The 20,755-nt window shown below is 38.5% G+C and overlaps 1 protein-coding gene across 1 annotated transcript in view; it reads right to left on the bottom strand.

The window, feature by feature from the left end:
• LOC120475392 (uncharacterized) overlaps positions 1-20,755 on the bottom strand; it is a 35,921-nt gene that overhangs the window by 7,425 nt on the left and 7,741 nt on the right. Inside the window, exons 13-32 of the mRNA XM_089128011.1 lie at positions 20,375-20,441; positions 19,916-20,050; positions 19,562-19,735; positions 19,250-19,344; positions 19,030-19,159; positions 18,635-18,881; positions 18,484-18,524; positions 18,256-18,353; positions 17,986-18,137; positions 17,737-17,875; positions 16,286-16,390; positions 15,864-16,040; positions 15,520-15,759; positions 15,064-15,217; positions 14,812-14,940; positions 2,674-10,295; positions 2,129-2,228; positions 1,758-1,993; positions 529-712; positions 103-283 (exon numbers count right to left, since the gene is read on the bottom strand). Coding sequence (XP_088984137.1) covers positions 103-283; positions 529-712; positions 1,758-1,993; positions 2,129-2,228; positions 2,674-10,295; positions 14,812-14,940; positions 15,064-15,217; positions 15,520-15,759; positions 15,864-16,040; positions 16,286-16,390; positions 17,737-17,875; positions 17,986-18,137; positions 18,256-18,353; positions 18,484-18,524; positions 18,635-18,881; positions 19,030-19,159; positions 19,250-19,344; positions 19,562-19,735; positions 19,916-20,050; positions 20,375-20,441 — 10,406 coding nt within the window. The remainder of the gene's footprint in view (positions 1-102; positions 284-528; positions 713-1,757; positions 1,994-2,128; positions 2,229-2,673; positions 10,296-14,811; positions 14,941-15,063; positions 15,218-15,519; positions 15,760-15,863; positions 16,041-16,285; positions 16,391-17,736; positions 17,876-17,985; positions 18,138-18,255; positions 18,354-18,483; positions 18,525-18,634; positions 18,882-19,029; positions 19,160-19,249; positions 19,345-19,561; positions 19,736-19,915; positions 20,051-20,374; positions 20,442-20,755) is intronic.

Here is a 20,755-nt window from a genome sequence, read left to right as displayed (position 1 = left end):
TAAAGTTTATTATTAATATAATATTTGGAAAAGTTTTTGAGTCAGAGCAAGTATGCAGTTATGATTACAGTTTGAAAGATTAAAGTTTTGGCTTGCTCTTACTTGCTCTTGATGAGTTCACAGGAGTTGTACGTTTCAGATGAACAACTTTTATTCTTTGGAGGTACATTAGGAGCATTGCATCCTGGGGGTACCATCCAAAACTGTGCCATGTGTTCACAAGATTTGTCAATTGTTCCGTTAGGGAGTCTGCAGTCATTTGCTGTGTTATTGTCACAAACCCCTTAAATAATGTTAACAGAAAAAAATACAGAAACATTAGACATGCAGTTCAACAAGTCACACTATTTAGTTAGATAGAAAAACTTTAAGTATACTAAATCAAATCGCAGACACAGTCACCAGATAATTTAAATAAACAAATAAACATTCAAGCGAAGTCTTGAGATACTAATCTTTGTAGTGGATAAAATCAAATTTATTTATCATTGTCATTTTACACTAAAGGGATCTGAGATCTATACTTACCACACTGTCCCTCAGTATTATGATGGAAGTATGAGAATGGGAGTTTGACAATAACACCTAGAGTCCCGACTAAAATCTCAACCTTAATATCAGATACATTCACGAGCACTGTAATGCCAGTAGTGGTAATGATTATATCTCCCAGTTCGATTGTTGGCTTCATCTCTGTATCATTAACGAAGACCTGTGGGAAACAAGGCATTTTGGAGTTACGATGAAAATCATATTTTGAAATATTGTTATTTTACAATTTGTCACGAACAACATGAGAGCACATTGTGCGCAGTTCATTAAATGGAGATAAAGTCTGTTACATTTGTGGACAGCAAAGAAAAACAATGATAAATGATCAGCTAAAAAAGAAAATAAAAAAGATTATATATTATGCATAATTAAGAAAGCAAAATAAGTAATATTTTAAAAGGAAAGAGAAAATTCTTTCTAAATAAGGCAGATGCTAAAACAGATGTTATGTGACATACCCACATTCTAGGTCAATCAGGAACAAAAATGTGCAGGGTGTAAGAAAATATAACCCATTTCATTAAATATGGTTTCATACGAAATGAGGATTTCATGTACGTGTGAACTCGTGAAATAGAAAGTGACTGTAAGAAAATAGCTAAAAGCATTGAAAATTCCCATTTCCACCATCAAGGCAATAATTAAGAAGGTCCATTTAATTAAAGATTAAATCTGCCTGAAAGAGGATGTAGGCCTATGTACAGTTTATTTTGTTTTAATGCAAGGCGTGGAGGATCGTTTGAGTGGCCAAAGACTCTCCAAGGATCACAGCTGGAGAATTGCGTCAGAATCTTGTGGTCAGAATGCCTAAAAAAACCGCTCCTACATCACCGCAACTTGTTTAGGAGGGTTTTTTAAAAAAAATCTGCTCTCATCCAAAAACAAACTATTCAGTTTTCATATTCATATTCAGTTGCCAGACACTACCGGTATTTCAAATTGGACTGAACCCTATAGAAAACTGAGTGTGTATGCACATGGACTTAAGAAACTGAAGGATCTGAGATTCAGTCAGGAGGAATGATCTCTGATATCTTGACAGATGTCCAGATTTTGATACAGTGTTGTGTCGCCCCTTGATGTCTGATTGAAAATCTGATCTTTAGAAAAGCTCAGTGATTTGATTAAAGTTAAAGTTTTTTGGGGATATATTTTGCCAATTTTGTTTGTGAACAGATTTGTGTGGAAATAGTCGTGGCACTCACCTGGACCTCTTTAGTGTTGCTTGTAAGCTTGATTTGATAGGATTTGTAGTTCACAATGACATACTCTGGGCAGGCAAGATTTTTTTTAACATCACAAAAATAGTTTTTAATGTGGACACTGATATTGTATCTTGGGATGATTTCTTGGAACAAAACATAAGTGCAGTTTCCTTGGAAAGTATAATATTGTCCATCAAAGGTTTTGTAATGAGGGTCACCATAGCTGTTGCATCTACCTGTTGTTTCAGAAAAAACATTTAAAATAAAGTTAAATATAATGCAACAGGACAACATTTATATATATTATTATTATTACCAATAGGAATAATATTAATTATATACCAATTTCACTGAGCATAGTTTAAACTTACAAGGACACTCATACTTGTAGCAGCAGCCATTGTTATAGTAGACTTTCTCAGGGGGAAGTCCATTGACACAGTTAGGTTGGATTACATCTTTTGGGTCACACTGTAAAGGGATTGAGTTAAAACAATTAAAAGTGTACTACAATAACTTGAAAGAGTTGCTACTATGCTTTTGCTAGGTTCTCTTCCAAGTAGCACCAAATCAAAATAGCCCACTCATTCTGGCTCTCAAATATAAATCAGGGTGCCTCCTTTAATGTAATTCTTTGACATTTTTTTCTCCTGTTTTTTTCCACCACAAAGTTGTAATTCAATTGCTTAGAAAGTAATAGCACATCTCTCCTCAAAAAAGGGCATAATTTCAGGTCTCATTCATGTCTGAAGCCCAAAAGGTATAGAACAACCTATTCACTGAAAATATAGTTTTGGTGAGGGATTTCTTTAAATCCTAATTGTTGGCAGTAGAAAGCCCCACTTATACTTAAAAACAACAAATGTTAGGCCAACACACTTTTGGTGCTTAGCCCAGCAGTACATGGTTAGTTTACCTTCTGGTAACATGGGATACTGCTGGTTGTAGTGGGAATTGTAGATGTGTTGTTTACTTTCTGATGTCCAGGTGTTGTGGAGTTGAATGGTGCCTCTGTGTGCACAGTGAACTTGGTCGAAGAAATAATAGTAGATGATGTTGATGTTTCTGTAGATGATTTTATTACAGTAGTTGTTGGAGTGGAAGTGGTTGTAGTTGTCTCTGTTGATGTTGTTGTAGAAGGTGTTGATTCTGTCTCTGTAGATGTTGTTACAGTAGTTGTTGGAGTGGAAGTGGTTGTAGTTGTCTCTGTTGATGTAGTTGTAGAAGGTGTTGATTCTGTCTCTGTAGATGTTGTTACAGTAGTTGTTGGAGTGGAAGTGGTTGTAGTTGTCTCTGTTGATGTTGTTGTAGAAGGTGTTGATTCTGTCCCTGTAGATGTTGTTACAGTAGTTGTTGGAGTGGAAGTGGTTGTAGTTGTCTCTGTTGATGTTGTTGTAGAAGGTGTTGATTCTGTCCCTGTAGATGTTGTTACAGTAGTTGTTGGAGTGGAAGTGGTTGTAGTTGTCTCTGTTGATGTTGTTGTAGAAGGTGTTGATTCTGTCTCTGTAGATGTTGTTACAGTAGTTGTTGGAGTGGAAGTGGTTGTAGTTGTCTCTGTTGATGTTGTTGTAGAAGGTGTTGATTCTGTCCCTGTAGATGTTGTTACAGTAGTTGTTGGAGTGGAAGTGGTTGTAGGTGTCTCTGTTGATGTTGTTGTAGAAGGTGTTGTCTCAGTCTCTGTAGATGTTGTTACAGTAGTTGTTGGAGTAGGAGTGGTGGTAGTGGAAATTGTTGTAGAACAAACCGCAATGCAACATCTTACACGTATTTCATAATTATAACAAAGTGGTATCATGTGATCTGCATTTTCTTCATTTGAACACATCAAGCCATAGGATGCATTGCAATGCACGGTTTGCATCAATTCACTCAAGGACTTGTCTGGATAATCTACTGCCCTGCATTCAATGTTTTCTGGTGTCTGACAGGTTATTTTATCTGAAGTCCACAAAGCATCAATGGATTCGGTTTCCAATCCTTGTGGTTCTCTGCTGGGTTCGTTGCTGTCAAACCAGCCTGACCAGTTACAACTGCTGACATCATGTGAGTAGTTACAATTGATTGGTGGTGTTGTTGTTGTTACAGTAGTTGTTGGAGTGGTAAAAGAAGTTGTAGGTGTCTCTGTTGATGTTGACGTTGAAGGAGTTGTAGATGGTGTTGTCTCTGTAGATGTTGTTACAGTAGTTGTTGGAGTGGAAGTGGTTGTAGTTGTCTCTGTTGATGTTGTTGTAGAAGGTGTTGATTCTGTCTCTGTAGATGTTGTTACAGTAGTTGTTGGAGTGGAAGTGGTTGTAGTTGTCTCTGTTGATGTTGTTGTAGAAGGTGTTGTCTCAGTCTCTGTAGATGTTGTTACAGTAGTTGTTGGAGTAGGAGTAGTGGTAGTGGAAATTGTTGTAGAACAAACCGCAATGCAACATCTTACACGTATTTCATAATTATAACAAAGTGGTATCATGTGATCTGCATTTTCTTCATTTGAACACATCAAGCCATAGGATGCATTGCAATGCACGGTTTGCGTCAATTCACTCAAGGACTTGTCTGGATAATCTACTGCCCTGCATTCAATGTTTTCTGGTGTCTGACAGGTTATTTTATCTGAAGTCCACAAAGCATCAATGGATTCGGTTTCCAATCCTTGTGGTTCTCTGCTGGGTTCGTTGCTGTCAAACCAGTCTGACCAGTTACAACTGCTGACATCATGTGAGTAGTTACAATTGATTGGTGTTGTTGTTGTTGTTGTTACAGTAGTTGTTGTAGTGGTAAAAGAAGTTGTAGGTGTCTCTGTTGATGTTGACGTTGAAGGAGTTGTAGATGGTGTTGTCTCTGTAGATGTTGTTACAGTAGTTGTTGGAGTGGAAGTGGTTGTAGTTGTCTCTGTTGATGTTGTTGTAGAAGGTGTTGATTCTGTCCCTGTAGATGTTGTTACAGTAGTTGTTGGAGTGGAAGTGGTTGTAGGTGTCTCTGTTGATGTTGTTGTAGAAGGTGTTGTCTCAGTCTCTGTAGATGTTGTTACAGTAGTTGTTGGAGTAGGAGTAGTGGTAGTGGAAATTGTTGTAGAACAAACCGCAATGCAACATCTTACACGTATTTCATAATTATAACAAAGTGGTATCATGTGATCTGCATTTTCTTCATTTGAACACATCAAGCCATAGGATGCATTGCAATGCACGGTTTGCATCAATTCACTCAAGGACTTGTCTGGATAATCTACTGCCCTGCATTCAATGTTTTCTGGTGTCTGACAGGTTATTTTATCTGAAGTCCACAAAGCATCAATGGATTCGGTTTCCAATCCTTGTGGTTCTCTGCTGGGTTCGTTGCTGTCAAACCAGCCTGACCAGTTACAACTGCTGACATCATGTGAGTAGTTACAATTGATTGGTGTTGTTGTTGTTGTTACAGTAGTTGTTGGAGTGGTAAAAGAAGTTGTAGGTGTCTCTGTTGATGTTGACGTTGTAGGAGTTGTAGATGGTGTTGTCTCTGTAGATGTTGTTACAGTAGTTGTTGGAGTGGAAGTGGTTGTAGTTGTCTCTGTTGATGTTGTTGTAGAAGGTGTTGATTCTGTCCCTGTAGATGTTGTTACAGTAGTTGTTGGAGTGGAAGTGGTTGTAGTTGTCTCTGTTGATGTTGTTGTAGAAGGTGTTGATTCTGTCTCTGTAGATGTTGTTACAGTAGTTGTTGGAGTGGAAGTGGTTGTAGTTGTCTCTGTTGATGTTGTTGTAGAAGGTGTTGATTCTGTCTCTGTAGATGTTGTTACAGTAGTTGTTGGAGTGGAAGTGGTTGTAGTTGTCTCTGTTGATGTTGTTGTAGAAGGTGTTGATTCTGTCTCTGTAGATGTTGTTACAGTAGTTGTTGGAGTGGAAGTGGTTGTAGTTGTCTCTGTTGATGTTGTTGTAGAAGGTGTTGATTCTGTCCCTGTAGATGTTGTTACAGTAGTTGTTGGAGTGGAAGTGGTTGTAGGTGTCTCTGTTGATGTTGTTGTAGAAGGTGTTGTCTCAGTCTCTGTAGATGTTGTTACAGTAGTTGTTGGAGTAGGAGTAGTGGTAGTGGAAATTGTTGTAGAACAAACCGCAATGCAACATCTTACACGTATTTCATAATTATAACAAAGTGGTATCATGTGATCTGCATTTTCTTCATTTGAACACATCAAGCCATAGGATGCATTGCAATGCACGGTTTGCGTCAATTCACTCAAGGACTTGTCTGGATAATCTACTGCCCTGCATTCAATGTTTTCTGGTGTCTGACAGGTTATTTTATCTGAAGTCCACAAAGCATCAATGGATTCGGTTTCCAATCCTTGTGGTTCTCTGCTGGGTTCGTTGCTGTCAAACCAGCCTGACCAGTTACAACTGCTGACATCATGTGAGTAGTTACAATTGATTGGTGTTGTTGTTGTTGTTACAGTAGTTGTTGGAGTGGTAAAAGAAGTTGTAGGTGTCTCTGTTGATGTTGACGTTGTAGGAGTTGTAGATGGTGTTGTCTCTGTAGATGTTGTTACAGTAGTTGTTGGAGTGGAAGTGGTTGTAGTTGTCTCTGTTGATGTTGTTGTAGAAGGTGTTGATTCTGTCCCTGTAGATGTTGTTACAGTAGTTGTTGGAGTGGAAGTGGTTGTAGGTGTCTCTGTTGATGTTGTTGTAGAAGGTGTTGTCTCAGTCTCTGTAGATGTTGTTACAGTAGTTGTTGGAGTAGGAGTAGTGGTAGTGGAAATTGTTGTAGAACAAACCGCAATGCAACATCTTACACGTATTTCATAATTATAACAAAGTGGTATCATGTGATCTGCATTTTCTTCATTTGAACACATCAAGCCATAGGATGCATTGCAATGCACGGTTTGCATCAATTCACTCAAGGACTTGTCTGGATAATCTACTGCCCTGCATTCAATGTTTTCTGGTGTCTGACAGGTTATTTTATCTGAAGTCCACAAAGCATCAATGGATTCGGTTTCCAATCCTTGTGGTTCTCTGCTGGGTTCGTTGCTGTCAAACCAGCCTGACCAGTTACAACTGCTGACATCATGTGAGTAGTTACAATTAATTGGTGTTGTTGTTGTTGTTGTTACAGTAGTTGTTGGAGTGGTAAAAGAAGTTGTAGGTGTCTCTGTTGATGTTGACGTTGAAGGAGTTGTAGATGGTGTTGTCTCTGTAGATGTTGTTACAGTAGTTGTTGGAGTGGAAGTGGTTGTAGTTGTCTCTGTTGATGTTGTTGTAGAAGGTGTTGATTCTGTCTCTGTAGATGTTGTTACAGTAGTTGTTGGAGTGGAAGTGGTTGTAGTTGTCTCTGTTGATGTTGTTGTAGAAGGTGTTGATTCTGTCTCTGTAGATGTTGTTACAGTAGTTGTTGGAGTGGAAGTGGTTGTAGTTGTCTCTGTTGATGTTGTTGTAGAAGGTGTTGATTCTGTCCCTGTAGATGTTGTTACAGTAGTTGTTGGAGTGGAAGTGGTTGTAGGTGTCTCTGTTGATGTTGTTGTAGAAGGTGTTGTCTCAGTCTCTGTAGATGTTGTTACAGTAGTTGTTGGAGTAGGAGTAGTGGTAGTGGAAATTGTTGTAGAACAAACCGCAATGCAACATCTTACACGTATTTCATAATTATAACAAAGTGGTATCATGTGATCTGCATTTTCTTCATTTGAACACATCAAGCCATAGGATGCATTGCAATGCACGGTTTGCATCAATTCACTCAAGGACTTGTCTGGATAATCTACTGCCCTGCATTCAATGTTTTCTGGTGTCTGACAGGTTATTTTATCTGAAGTCCACAAAGCATCAATGGATTCGGTTTCCAATCCTTGTGGTTCTCTGCTGGGTTCGTTGCTGTCAAACCAGCCTGACCAGTTACAACTGCTGACATCATGTGAGTAGTTACAATTGATTGGTGTTGTTGTTGTTGTTGTTACAGTAGTTGTTGGAGTGGTAAAAGAAGTTGTAGGTGTCTCTGTTGATGTTGACGTTGTAGGAGTTGTAGATGGTGTTGTCTCTGTAGATGTTGTTACAGTAGTTGTTGGAGTGGAAGTGGTTGTAGTTGTCTCTGTTGATGTTGTTGTAGAAGGTGTTGATTCTGTCTCTGTAGATGTTGTTACAGTAGTTGTTGGAGTGGAAGTGGTTGTAGTTGTCTCTGTTGATGTTGTTGTAGAAGGTGTTGATTCTGTCCCTGTAGATGTTGTTACAGTAGTTGTTGGAGTGGAAGTGGTTGTAGTTGTCTCTGTTGATGTTGTTGTAGAAGGTGTTGATTCTGTCCCTGTAGATGATGTTACAGTAGTTGTTGGAGTGGAAGTGGTTGTAGGTGTCTCTGTTGATGTTGTTGTAGAAGGTGTTGTCTCAGTCTCTGTAGATGTTGTTACAGTAGTTGTTGGAGTAGGAGTAGTGGTAGTGGAAATTGTTGTAGAACAAACCGCAATGCAACATCTTACACGTATTTCATAATTATAACAAAGTGGTATCATGTGATCTGCATTTTCTTCATTTGAACACATCAAGCCATAGGATGCATTGCAATGCACGGTTTGCGTCAATTCACTCAAGGACTTGTCTGGATAATCTACTGCCCTGCATTCAATGTTTTCTGGTGTCTGACAGGTTATTTTATCTGAAGTCCACAAAGCATCAATGGATTCGGTTTCCAATCCTTGTGGTTCTCTGCTGGGTTCGTTGCTGTCAAACCAGTCTGACCAGTTACAACTGCTGACATCATGTGAGTAGTTACAATTGATTGGTGTTGTTATTGTTGTTACAGTAGTTGTTGTAGTGGTAAAAGAAGTTGTAGGTGTCTCTGTTGATGTTGACGTTGAAGGAGTTGTAGATGGTGTTGTCTCTGTAGATGTTGTTACAGTAGTTGTTGGAGTGGAAGTGGTTGTAGTTGTCTCTGTTGATGTTGTTGTAGAAGGTGTTGATTCTGTCCCTGTAGATGTTGTTACAGTAGTTGTTGGAGTGGAAGTGGTTGTAGGTGTCTCTGTTGATGTTGTTGTAGAAGGTGTTGTCTCAGTCTCTGTAGATGTTGTTACAGTAGTTGTTGGAGTAGGAGTAGTGGTAGTGGAAATTGTTGTAGAACAAACCGCAATGCAACATCTTACACGTATTTCATAATTATAACAAAGTGGTATCATGTGATCTGCATTTTCTTCATTTGAACACATCAAGCCATAGGATGCATTGCAATGCACGGTTTGCATCAATTCACTCAAGGACTTGTCTGGATAATCTACTGCCCTGCATTCAATGTTTTCTGGTGTCTGACAGGTTATTTTATCTGAAGTCCACAAAGCATCAATGGATTCGGTTTCCAATCCTTGTGGTTCTCTGCTGGGTTCGTTGCTGTCAAACCAGCCTGACCAGTTACAACTGCTGACATCATGTGAGTAGTTACAATTGATTGGTGTTGTTGTTGTTGTTACAGTAGTTGTTGGAGTGGTAAAAGAAGTTGTAGGTGTCTCTGTTGATGTTGACGTTGTAGGAGTTGTAGATGGTGTTGTCTCTGTAGATGTTGTTACAGTAGTTGTTGGAGTGGAAGTGGTTGTAGTTGTCTCTGTTGATGTTGTTGTAGAAGGTGTTGATTCTGTCCCTGTAGATGTTGTTACAGTAGTTGTTGGAGTGGAAGTGGTTGTAGTTGTCTCTGTTGATGTTGTTGTAGAAGGTGTTGATTCTGTCCCTGTAGATGTTGTTACAGTAGTTGTTGGAGTGGAAGTGGTTGTAGGTGTCTCTGTTGATGTTGTTGTAGAAGGTGTTGATTCTGTCCCTGTAGATGTTGTTACAGTAGTTGGAGTGGAAGTGGTTGTAGGTGTCTCTGTTGATGTTGTTGTAGAAGGTGTTGTCTCAGTCTCTGTAGATGTTGTTACAGTAGTTGTTGGAGTAGGAGTAGTGGTAGTGGAAATTGTTGTAGAACAAACCGCAATGCAACATCTTACACGTATTTCATAATTATAACAAAGTGGTATCATGTGATCTGCATTTTCTTCATTTGAACACATCAAGCCATAGGATGCATTGCAATGCACGGTTTGCATCAATTCACTCAAGGACTTGTCTGGATAATCTACTGCCCTGCATTCAATGTTTTCTGGTGTCTGACAGGTTATTTTATCTGAAGTCCACAAAGCATCAATGGATTCGGTTTCCAATCCTTGTGGTTCTCTGCTGGGTTCGTTGCTGTCAAACCAGCCTGACCAGTTACAACTGCTGACATCATGTGAGTAGTTACAATTGATTGGTGGTGTTGTTGTTGTTACAGTAGTTGTTGGAGTGGTAAAAGAAGTTGTAGGTGTCTCTGTTGATGTTGACGTTGAAGGAGTTGTAGATGGTGTTGTCTCTGTAGATGTTGTTACAGTAGTTGTTGGAGTGGAAGTGGTTGTAGTTGTCTCTGTTGATGTTGTTGTAGAAGGTGTTGATTCTGTCTCTGTAGATGTTGTTACAGTAGTTGTTGTAGAAGTGAAATTGTCTATTATTATTATCTCTGGACAATCTGGAACACACTTCATTGTCATCTCATTCAGATATGGCGTATCTGGAGGGCACTGAGGAAAACATCCTAGTTGAATAATAAAAGGAAAGGAGGAATAGACCAAAAGAGACTTGGTTATTGACAGGACATATGGGGATTAAAAAAAATGTTTCTTAGAGGGTTGCAACCAGTGCTTGAAGTGGGGCAGTACTCACCGGTACGCAGTACCAGCAATTCTACATTTTACTCTTAAGCGTACCTGCAATAACAATAAATTGTTGTTGTACCAGCAATATCTCTACGTTTTTTTTTCACTGTAGAAATTTCGAATGTCATGAATTGCCAATGGAAGAGAGTAGGCTACCGGCACCTTTTTTTCCCACTTCAAGCACTGGTTGCAACAACTATCTATAATCTATCTAATCTAATTTTAACAAATCTATATAAATTATAATAAAGGTTAATGAAATTAGTAAACATTAATTATCAAAGTCACAGTACAGTATGTAAGTTTTGTCGCTAGTGGTGCTTATTCAAAACAAAGTCAAAGTTTGAAGACGCATGGATGAGCTTGTCATCTTCACCTCCACTGCCGGAAAGCTAGACAATCCGACGGGACTCTGGAAATCATGTTCATGCATGAGCTATATTAAGGTTTTAGTAACGTTACTGTGGTATAAAGCAAGGTGAGAGCCGTGGGAGCAGAACGAGGCTGCTGGAGCGATTGTTAAGGGACACCTTTTTTAAGAGACCTATTTGCGACACACAGGTCTCGAGTAGGGATGTGACGGTGAGGATGTTTTCCCACCGGTTAATCGATGTGTGACAACACTGGTAATACCGACATCACCGGCGGGGGCTTTTAAATCGCTAATTTAAAAGGCAAACCTAAAATGTTTGTTCTGCTCACTCCACGGCCGTTGACACGTGTGGCAGAGCATATTTTAGATTCGTTTTCAAATTAGCGCCAATTCGGGACGGATTACTTGAACGGTTAGTTCATTAGCCTATTATTCTTAATGAAAAACACAACAACAAAACAGTGCAATGACAAATTCACTTAAATAGGCTGTTGCTGATCTGTGCGGCAACTCTCATTCAGCTCACGATTCATTAAGCAGACATGTTCAGTTTAATAGTTTCTGATCTCTAAATGAGCTAAATGATTTTATAAAAAAAAGTGCAAGATATGTAACCGGTGTTGCTTCTGAACACTGGTAATACCAGTAACACCGACTATCATGAAAGCCTAGTCTCAAGGTGCGTAGAGAGCAGAGGAGCTTTTATTATGCCTATATGCTGCAGTCGGACACTTCAGCCTCTCTGATTCATGTGTATGTGGGGTTACGCAGCACTGTTTTACATGGTTAAAACAATCATAGTAAATATATTAGAGTGTGATGAAAGTTATGTCATAATGTTTCATTGTGCGTTTGCTTCATGACTGCTATGAGCTTTAAGCAAGATCAATATTATATTAAAATAGCTGGATGACTTGTGTTGCTAAATGGGATGCAATTAATTTTAAAATATATTGAATGATGGAGAAGATGCTCTAATATTTTTACAATAAATAAAGCTTCACCTGATTATGCTATATTAGCCACAAGATAGTGTTGTCTCTGTATCAAGTAAACGAGATTCAAACAATAAGACTGTGTTGAGGTGTATAACAAGGATTATTTTTCTGTCGATAAATGTATTCAAACAGTTGCTTGACTGTCTAATAAAACGCATAATATCAAAGCATCTATTGTGTTTCTTCGTGCTGCATTTAATAAAACGATATCCAACAACACTAATAGCTCTCTATGAAGCCTCCTCCACGACATGTTCCCTCAAGATAAAAAGCGAAGCATGTGACTTGCATTCTTAAGTTTCAGAAAACCACATCTCACACATCAGAAGTGCATCAAAGTTTATTCTTTATATTCTGCTTATGTATTGGAAATTTGAATAGCGATCAAATTCATTACATCTTTGCTAAAATATTTCTTTTCCTTCCTGTGTCTGATTGATTTTTATTACCCGTATTAAATCATCACTGATTTCTTTGTGTATTTAAGCCCTTTGGTTTAAGCCATGTTTGGTTAGTCATTGTTTGATTGTATTCATATTGTTTCGGCCGGTTGTTCCTTGAATTGTCGCTGTTTCCCCATATGGACTATTGCCTGTTCCCTGGTCTGCATTATCTGTGTTTTTGTCTTTTGTTATTAAAGTTGTGCATGCACTTGGATTCTCTCTCTGCCTCACCCCAACGCCACCATTACAGAACGTTAATCACACTAAGCCATATTATGATTTCAACTTTATTTTGATTCATGTGCAGCCCTGTTTATTTTTTTTAATCTTACATTTTGTGATTTAATTAATTATTAGCTTCTAGTCAACTCCCGATCCTCCTACAGTTCACTCACAAACCTGGCCTCTGGAAGACAGCAGACTATTACTGCACAACATCAGCCGTCCCAAATTGTAAAGCTCTTTTAAAGCAACCCAACTGAGTGGAGCATGTACTTCAACGTCCAGTTTCAAAGAACTAGGAGAGGCTACAACAAGAGAGTGAGGGATGTGCTTTTTTAGTTCTTAATCCATCTGCTCTATCAACTACCTGCTCTAACCCTCAGTCCTCCTTGGAGGATAATAGCAAAAGTCCTTCAGTAGATCCAGCCAGGAAAAACTTCCAGCCTATAAGCTTGAAAGGTGCAAAGAAGCAACTCAAACCAGTAGCAACTCTACCCCATCTCGTGGTCTTACTCCTTTCCTCCCAGACCACCAGGCAAGTGTGCCGACATGCCTATACACTATTGCCTCTGAACTAAAATGCTGGATGGTGAAACAAATTAGTAAGTGGGATACCAATAGCGATAAAGGCCACTTTCCCTGTCAGTTACCGTTTCCCTGGGCGTCACCTTAAAAAAAGGAACTGAAAGACTTCTACCACCGATCCTCCAGGGAAGCGCATTGCCGGCTTTAAGCATGCCCCCTATGTCATCCAGTCCAAAGAGACATGGAGTCAGTTGTGATAATAACATGCTCTTGGCCAGAGCTAGAGGGTGAAGCCCGAGAGAGGGGTATAGTGCATCAAAGTCTCGCCCACAGCTGGTGCCGGAAGTAAAAATTCAATACAATTTCTCCATTGACATTTGAGATACAAGTCATAAAAACGTAACCATACATGGTAGACTTAAAACCAGCTACGGCTGTACTAAGTGATTGTATATGCTCATATAAATGCCAAAAGTTCATGCGGCACTAACCTTGTTTTAAGATAAATGCCTTTAATTCGCGATGTATTGGATAAATACTTCATTACCCACAATCCTGAACAATCCCACAGTGATGCATCTGATTGGTGGAAGTCGTGTCACGTGTCTGAAACCCCGCGAAGGTACTGAAGATCGTGAAATGACGTAGGGCTAAGTTCATTGGTCGCACCTCTGAGACGCCCTCGCGCCATTGGATGTGCAGTTGCGCAGCACAGCCTATGAGCGAGCCAGATGCTCAATGTTTTAGCATGTGGAGCTGCAAATGCGTTTGCTTCAGTAAATCGAGGAAAATGAGTTTCCCTGCACATTCACTATATAAAATTCACTGGAGGAAAAAGTTCACGTGGCCGTCGTCAGATTTGGAAGTCACTCAAAAGGCTCTTTTACGGTGGCTTCAGTCGACTTTAGTGAGGCGCGGTGGTTTATGGGAGGAGTAGTTCCTTTGCTCGGAAATGAAAATAAGTACACTGGCTTGTACCCTTGACTTTTTTTGGATTTTCTCTTCGTTTTTTCACTCAAAATGGTATGTTGTATGCTTATGAGTTCAGCCATAGCTGGTTATCCTCAGAGATGCTCTAATACTCTTTAGATATGGATTTTACAAAATGTCAATGGGAGAAATTAATGGGAAATTTACTTCCGGCACCAATGCTCTCTCGGGCTGTGGGTGGGACTGTGATGCTCTATACCTGTCTCAAATTACTCTGGAAGCTCCATCTGTAATCCCTACAACCCAATTTTTTGCCTTGGCAGCCGCGGGACCCAAACCGCATTGCGCAGACACCTCGCTCCCATCCCCCGCAAAGAGAGTCACGCGAGAGCGGTGCTTCCTTTAAAATATTAAGTTAGCAAGGATACTCCTTCACAGTGCAATTCTTATCAACAATGAGGAAATCAAAACTAGCCATCAGCCAGCTGGTAACTAGCGAGCTAGTCTATCTATCATTAGTGAGGTCACAAGCGATCATTGGAAAAATTGCAATTACAATTAGTTTGTAATTTCCTACTGGGCAGGGGAAGGGTAGAGCAAGGCTGAGTTGCATTCAGAACTCCAATACTGATATTTCATTGTATGGCAAATTTTACATGCATTTTGTGTATTGTCGAGATGCAAAATATCATTTGTATTTTAACATATTTTCCCCATAGTATTTTGTATTTTATTTAAATCTATTTAAAACTGAGGTATTTTCTATTTTTTTAAATACATTCTCATGTATTTTGCTCTCATCACAGCCTTATTTCTTGCTAATTGTGCAAGTAAAAAAAATCCTCTGCTGTTGGACATTTATATACTGTAAAATACGTTCTTAGAATAAGCAAATCAATATAACCTTCAAGAGGAGGAATTTGATCAGAGCAGGTTCCTGAGGGGTTTCTGCAGGTTTTTATGCAAGTTGGTCCACAGGATTTATAGTGCCACTCACATTCATTATCGGGGTCATAATATCCACAGAATACAGCTGCAAAAACAAACATTTCAGTGAGCACTATGACAATAAAAACTAAGTTCTATGACACTGTGCAATTAAAGTTTATAAATAAAAGTGACCAGAAATGTAATTTATTTTCAGAAAATGACTTACGGCAAATGTCTGGACTCCGCCATGTCACACAAACCTCTTTTTTACGGCATTCAGCAGCATAAGCTGCCACTGCAGTACAGAAACAATCACAGTCACTGCTGTCACATGCACAGGTGTCCCTTACACAGGCATCATAGTATGGGCCAGGGGCCACCTAGAGACAGAAAGACAAAATATTTTACAGCTTCCATTAAGTTCCTCATGGCAGAAGATTAGCGAAAGTTTTTGATTCTACTTGCTCAAGAGGTTACTGTTAGTAGAACTAATTCAATTAAATAAAATTACGTAATATAAGATAATTATTTTCTGTGCCACTAGAATCAGAAAATGCAATTGTAAAAATAATAATTGATTTCAAGTCATATGTCAAATTGTTTATTTCAACATTGAAAAAATAACAAACCTTAAACAAATCACCTTTATCCTATAATATTCATAGTTTATACTGATACTTACAGATGCATTACATTCTTCAAAGACTTTGTTATTAATGATGCTGCATCGTTTTTCAGCCCAGGCTTTCCGATGTGGATTTTTTTCACAAAGGTCGATTGTGTTTGTCACATCTAGGCAATTGGTATCCACCTTCCAGCTATTTCCAAATTCCACAGGATCGGTCACCTCTTCTCCATTGTGCTTCATAAAGTCATTATTCGCATTGCCATCAAAGTTTCCACACAGCCCACACACCTTGCCCTGCCACAGAGATCATACAGATGTTTAGGTGAGTAATTGAATAAAGATAGTAGTTTTACCTGTGTGTTTGTGTCTGAATGGCTGTACCTTTAAGGAATGCATACCTTTAATTTAGGATGGAGTTGGAGCATCAGGCTTGTTTTATTGTCCCAGATTAAGTTTAAAAGACCTTCGACCTCTGTGACAATATATATCCCAGCAGAACGGATCTGATATTGGTAATCTGTGCCATTGCTTTCAACAACTTTTACTCCATCCTCTGATAATAGTATCTCGTATCGCTGCAGGATTTGAATAGTGAGATCAAAACATTCTCCATAAATCTGATATAGGTAATTGGATATATTTCTCTAATGACATTATCACAAAGGACAAAAAAATATGTACAGATTTTGCATTTAAAATTAAAAAAAATATCTATCCTCATTATATAAATGATACACGTTTGTGATTTTGTTGTATATTGCACATTTTTACACATTTTCTAATACTTTCCTGCTCAGTATGAGCTATGAAATAAACTCACCCCAAAGGAGAGACTGATTGACTTGCAGATGGTGTCGGTGGTCAAACAGAGTGTGTTCTCTATGACAAGGCGGAAGGTTGGAGTCTGGTCCATATTGCAATAATCCTAAAGCGGTTACACACAAGAACATGTCAGGGAGTGAAAAAGTTGACATAAAGGGGTAAATTCACTAAACAGTTGGGTAATACTTTATTTAATTGGTGCCTTTTGAACATTCTTTGGCTATAAGTAACTTTGCGACTAGGACTACATGTCAATTAACTCTCATTAGAGTATCACATTGTGTCCTAACCAGGCGCTAAAATGCGTTAAGATTCTAGCGACGAGCAATTTATCTGTCCACACCAGAAATGACGTGCTACAACAAGATGCGACAAAATCAATCAAAAACCATGGCAGCAATTTACGGCACCAGAGATTTATCCTGATGCCATTCGCAAGGAAATGGATAGGAATAATCAAATTCAAGTTTAAGTTTCAAGTTAAAAAAAAAAATTCTAGAGCACATTTAAAATCATTTTTCTTTAATCGTTTATAAGTGATATATAATTGTAAGGGATAATGTATAATTACTGTATTATGCTGGTTTTCTTTTACAGGTAAAATGGGCCAAAAAAGACATTTAACTCACACTGAAAATTCAAAAATAATTAAATGCTCATAAGACTGCAATGCTAATACAAGACTAGAAATTATGAATGACCAATGGACAGCAAAACACTTGTTAGTTCGGCAGGGTCATACAAGAACAGGGCAAGAAGATAAGACACATTAACTAACTAACTAAATAACTAAAAAAAAGGGAATTAAAGTGAAGAATTCGGTGTGAAACCGTCCACCATTTTCCAGAACGGCAATCTATGGAGTCTCCAGAAGGACCAGTGAGCGCTGTCCATTGGTCATGCCTAATGTAGCCATTTCTAGTATTGCATTAGTATTGCATTCTTCTCATGAGCATTTATCAAATTTTGACTTTTTAGAATGAGTTAAATCTCTTTTTTTTAGCCAATTTTACCTGTAAAAGAAAACCTGCTTAATAATTATGCACACCTAAATATAAGGCGATTTTCACTTCCAACCTTCCTTAATTATATATAACAAATTATAAATGATTAAACACAAAATGAATAGTAGTTATTATCATATAATAATTATATGCACGCATAATTAAAAACTCACGTTTTTATACGTCAATCGAAATAAAATTTGAATTGCAAAATGGGGTGATATGATATCACGCACACCCACCCATTACTTTCTAATAATTCAACAGCCCGGAGTCAATTATTCCTTACACATATTACTATTTTGCTTCGGCATGCAATGAAATAAAGGCTCTACTCTAAAATAAGTACAGATACTTGAAAATTTACTTAATTTGACTACAGTAACAAAGTAAAAATACTTAGTTGCTATCCACCACTGAGAGACACAGATAAGGAAAAACATACGTGGGCTAAGGTGTGTTTACAGTCTCCATGGAAGGAATATTTCCTGCCATCAAAAGTCTTGAAATGACCGTCACCGTAGATGGTACAGGTGCCGTAACACTCTTTATCTGTACAACTCCACATCCCGTTTATGCACGTGCTAAAATATTAAACGTTATTATTAAACATTCAATAAACAATTATCATTATTGGTATCAATACTCTAAAACAACATGGTTTATCTAAATGATGATTGGGTGTCTGGCTCACCAGGTGTTACAGTCCTCTTGAACTTTCTTTCCAGGTGAATAGGTGAGTCCATTATGGACACAGGTGCATTTTTCCCTCTCCACACACCCACCTTTGCCATCAGCCAGAAGGCCATCTCGACACATACACCCTGATACACACCCTGTGCTCACCTATAGGCAAAACAAACCAAAGAAGGACCAGCATTAGTACAATATTATGTCCCTATAGCAATGTATATATTATTCTTTTCATCCTATTATTCACGTGTTCTCATCCTTTCTAACTCACACAATTGTTTAGGTCTTGTTTCTCACACGTCCTCTGACACTCTGTCCCTCTTGTTCCAGGATTTGTGCAGTTGAAGAAGACCATTGGATCTACACAGTCTAAATCAGAATAGCACATGGATGAGGAGCAGAAAACTTGCAGACGTCATACCAATGTTGCTGTATCTCAGTAATGTCTTAAGTTTGAATTTGGCAGATGGTATTGCTGAAGAGGTTATCTTCGGCTCACCTGCTTGGCTGGAGCAGTTCAATTTTCCATGGTTACATTTGCTGTAACATGACAACATCATGTTACATCATGTGAACCTCAAGAGTAACAACAGGATTTTTATCAATAATGAACAAGTCAATAATGGAGCATGTTTAACTACTATTTTTACCATTTAACACCATTATTGTAGAATATTCCTGATGTGTCTATGACCTTGTCACCATAGTAACAAGGACACTGGTCTGCATGTACACAGCTGCCGGCTTCATTGAGGTATGTTCCATCAGGACAGACACAGCCATCTACAGGTGTGAAGGACCCTTGGCAGGTGTTATCGTGTACACTGAGAGAGCGGCAGCTGCTTCCACAGCTGGTCACTCCGTAAGAGTACTTCATGTTTCCTGGACACTCAGTCACTGTCCAGACAGATTAGCACACTTTTGTTATGATTCATTGTTTAATTTCATGCAAAATCAAAATCATGCATGTTAATAATATAATACTCGCATTCACATTTACATCTCATGCCATACATATAAACAGACAAACACATGAAGTTCTCACCACAGGGGTCTGAATCCATCCAGCCCTGGAGAATGACTCCTTTGGCAGCACATGCGTGGGCATACGTGGACACGGCCGCACACATACACTTCCTAATATCTGCACACTTGCATGTGTCAAAGACGCACCACTGCAGAGGATGAAACCCAAATTACATTAATAAAGAGGGCTCTGTAAATTTGTGCACCATGCTGCATCTGTTTAGTTCAAAAAGACTCACTTGGTAGTAAATCTCAGGACATATTTCCGAATGACATGGGGAAAAGACTCCGTTTGGGTTTGTGAGACGGGAACACCATTCTTTAGCTATTTTCTCTAAAAAAAAAAAAAGTGGATAAAAACATTCAGTACAGTTGAATTTTAACCCTATCCTGTCCTTGTCCTCTAGTATCCCAAATAACATGGATTAAAAATATCAGGAAGGGGAAAACAAAGCCTCTATTTATACTATGAACTATTTTTATGTTCTCCCAAAATCCTTTTATCAGTGCATGTTGTATTAATGTTGTATAATGTTTATAAAACTGAGTACCTGTCTCTGAAATCAAGCTGCAGGGATTTTCTGGGAAAAATGTGTTTTTGACATCTGTACAACTGTACAAGTTTTTCGTCCATAAATTGACAAATGTTGTTGGTGTGCCCTCCGTAATGCCTGATTCCGTTTTAAAGTCGTCTTCTTGGACGTCGTTATAGTTGCCACACAGACCTGAGAGGAGCAAGGTGTAGAATTAAAAGAAGTTAGAGACAGTCATAACACTCTTTTTATTTGATTATTTGTATACAAGTCTTTTCCTAAAATATATGTGCAGAGGGTAGAGTTATTATTAACATTAGTGGGGTCATTACAATCAAAATTACAAAATGATTTGCTGTCTTCTTTACTAACCGCTCATTTTTCCTTTCTCTTCAGTGCTGGCGACAATATACAACTGCATGACTGGAGCCAACTGGATCTCTAGACGAAGACTCTTCATATCAGCAATAATGAAGAAGGAAGAGGGCTGGAAGATGCTCACAGGACCTGCATGGGACAACAAAATGGGTGGGTAAGAAATAAAACAAGGCACAAAAGAGTTTTGCATCTCAATCAGCTCCTTAGTTCAGTAGTCAGGGCACTGTCTCAATCCCAAAATCCTTCCAGTGTACTGAAACGTTCGCTCCCTAAAAAAAATCACACAATGCACCGCAAAAACCAGAGAGCATAATGCTCACTATGTTCCCTTAACGTATATTCTGTTACATTTTCTGAAACGCGAAACATTAATTGCATGAGCCAAATACACAATACACATCATGACACGAGATAGGAAAGATCGCTATTAAGTGTATGCTGGGGGCAACCCACCTTCAAGGACAGGCAGCAGATATCGACGTCCATTCAGTATAACGGATCCACTGGAGGAAAAACTAATCTGTTTTGAAAGTAAAAAAGCAAAAAAAGAAATTGTAGTTCTATTGTTTTACTGTGAATATAATTAATAAATTAAAAGAAAAAAAATCCAGATTACTAAAATAAAATGTACAATAAATAAGCACACAAGATTGCATTCTAGTATGAAGTTAAACAAAAATAGTTCACCAAAAAGGATAATTCTGTCATCATATCATCCTTGTGTCGTCCTTGTGCCAAACCAATACGATTGACTGATTGACTTCCTCAGGACACAAATTTTCACAATTTTCCCATTTTTCAAGCAAGATTTCAAGCTTTAAAATGCGATGCAAA

This window comes from Pimephales promelas, chromosome 25, assembly GCF_988280905.1.
Source record: "Pimephales promelas chromosome 25, fPimPro1.hap1.1, whole genome shotgun sequence".
NCBI classification, from domain to species: Eukaryota; Metazoa; Chordata; class Actinopteri; order Cypriniformes; family Leuciscidae; genus Pimephales; species Pimephales promelas.
Note: the sequence above shows the minus strand (reverse complement) of the source record. Positions and strands in the feature narration are given on the sequence as shown.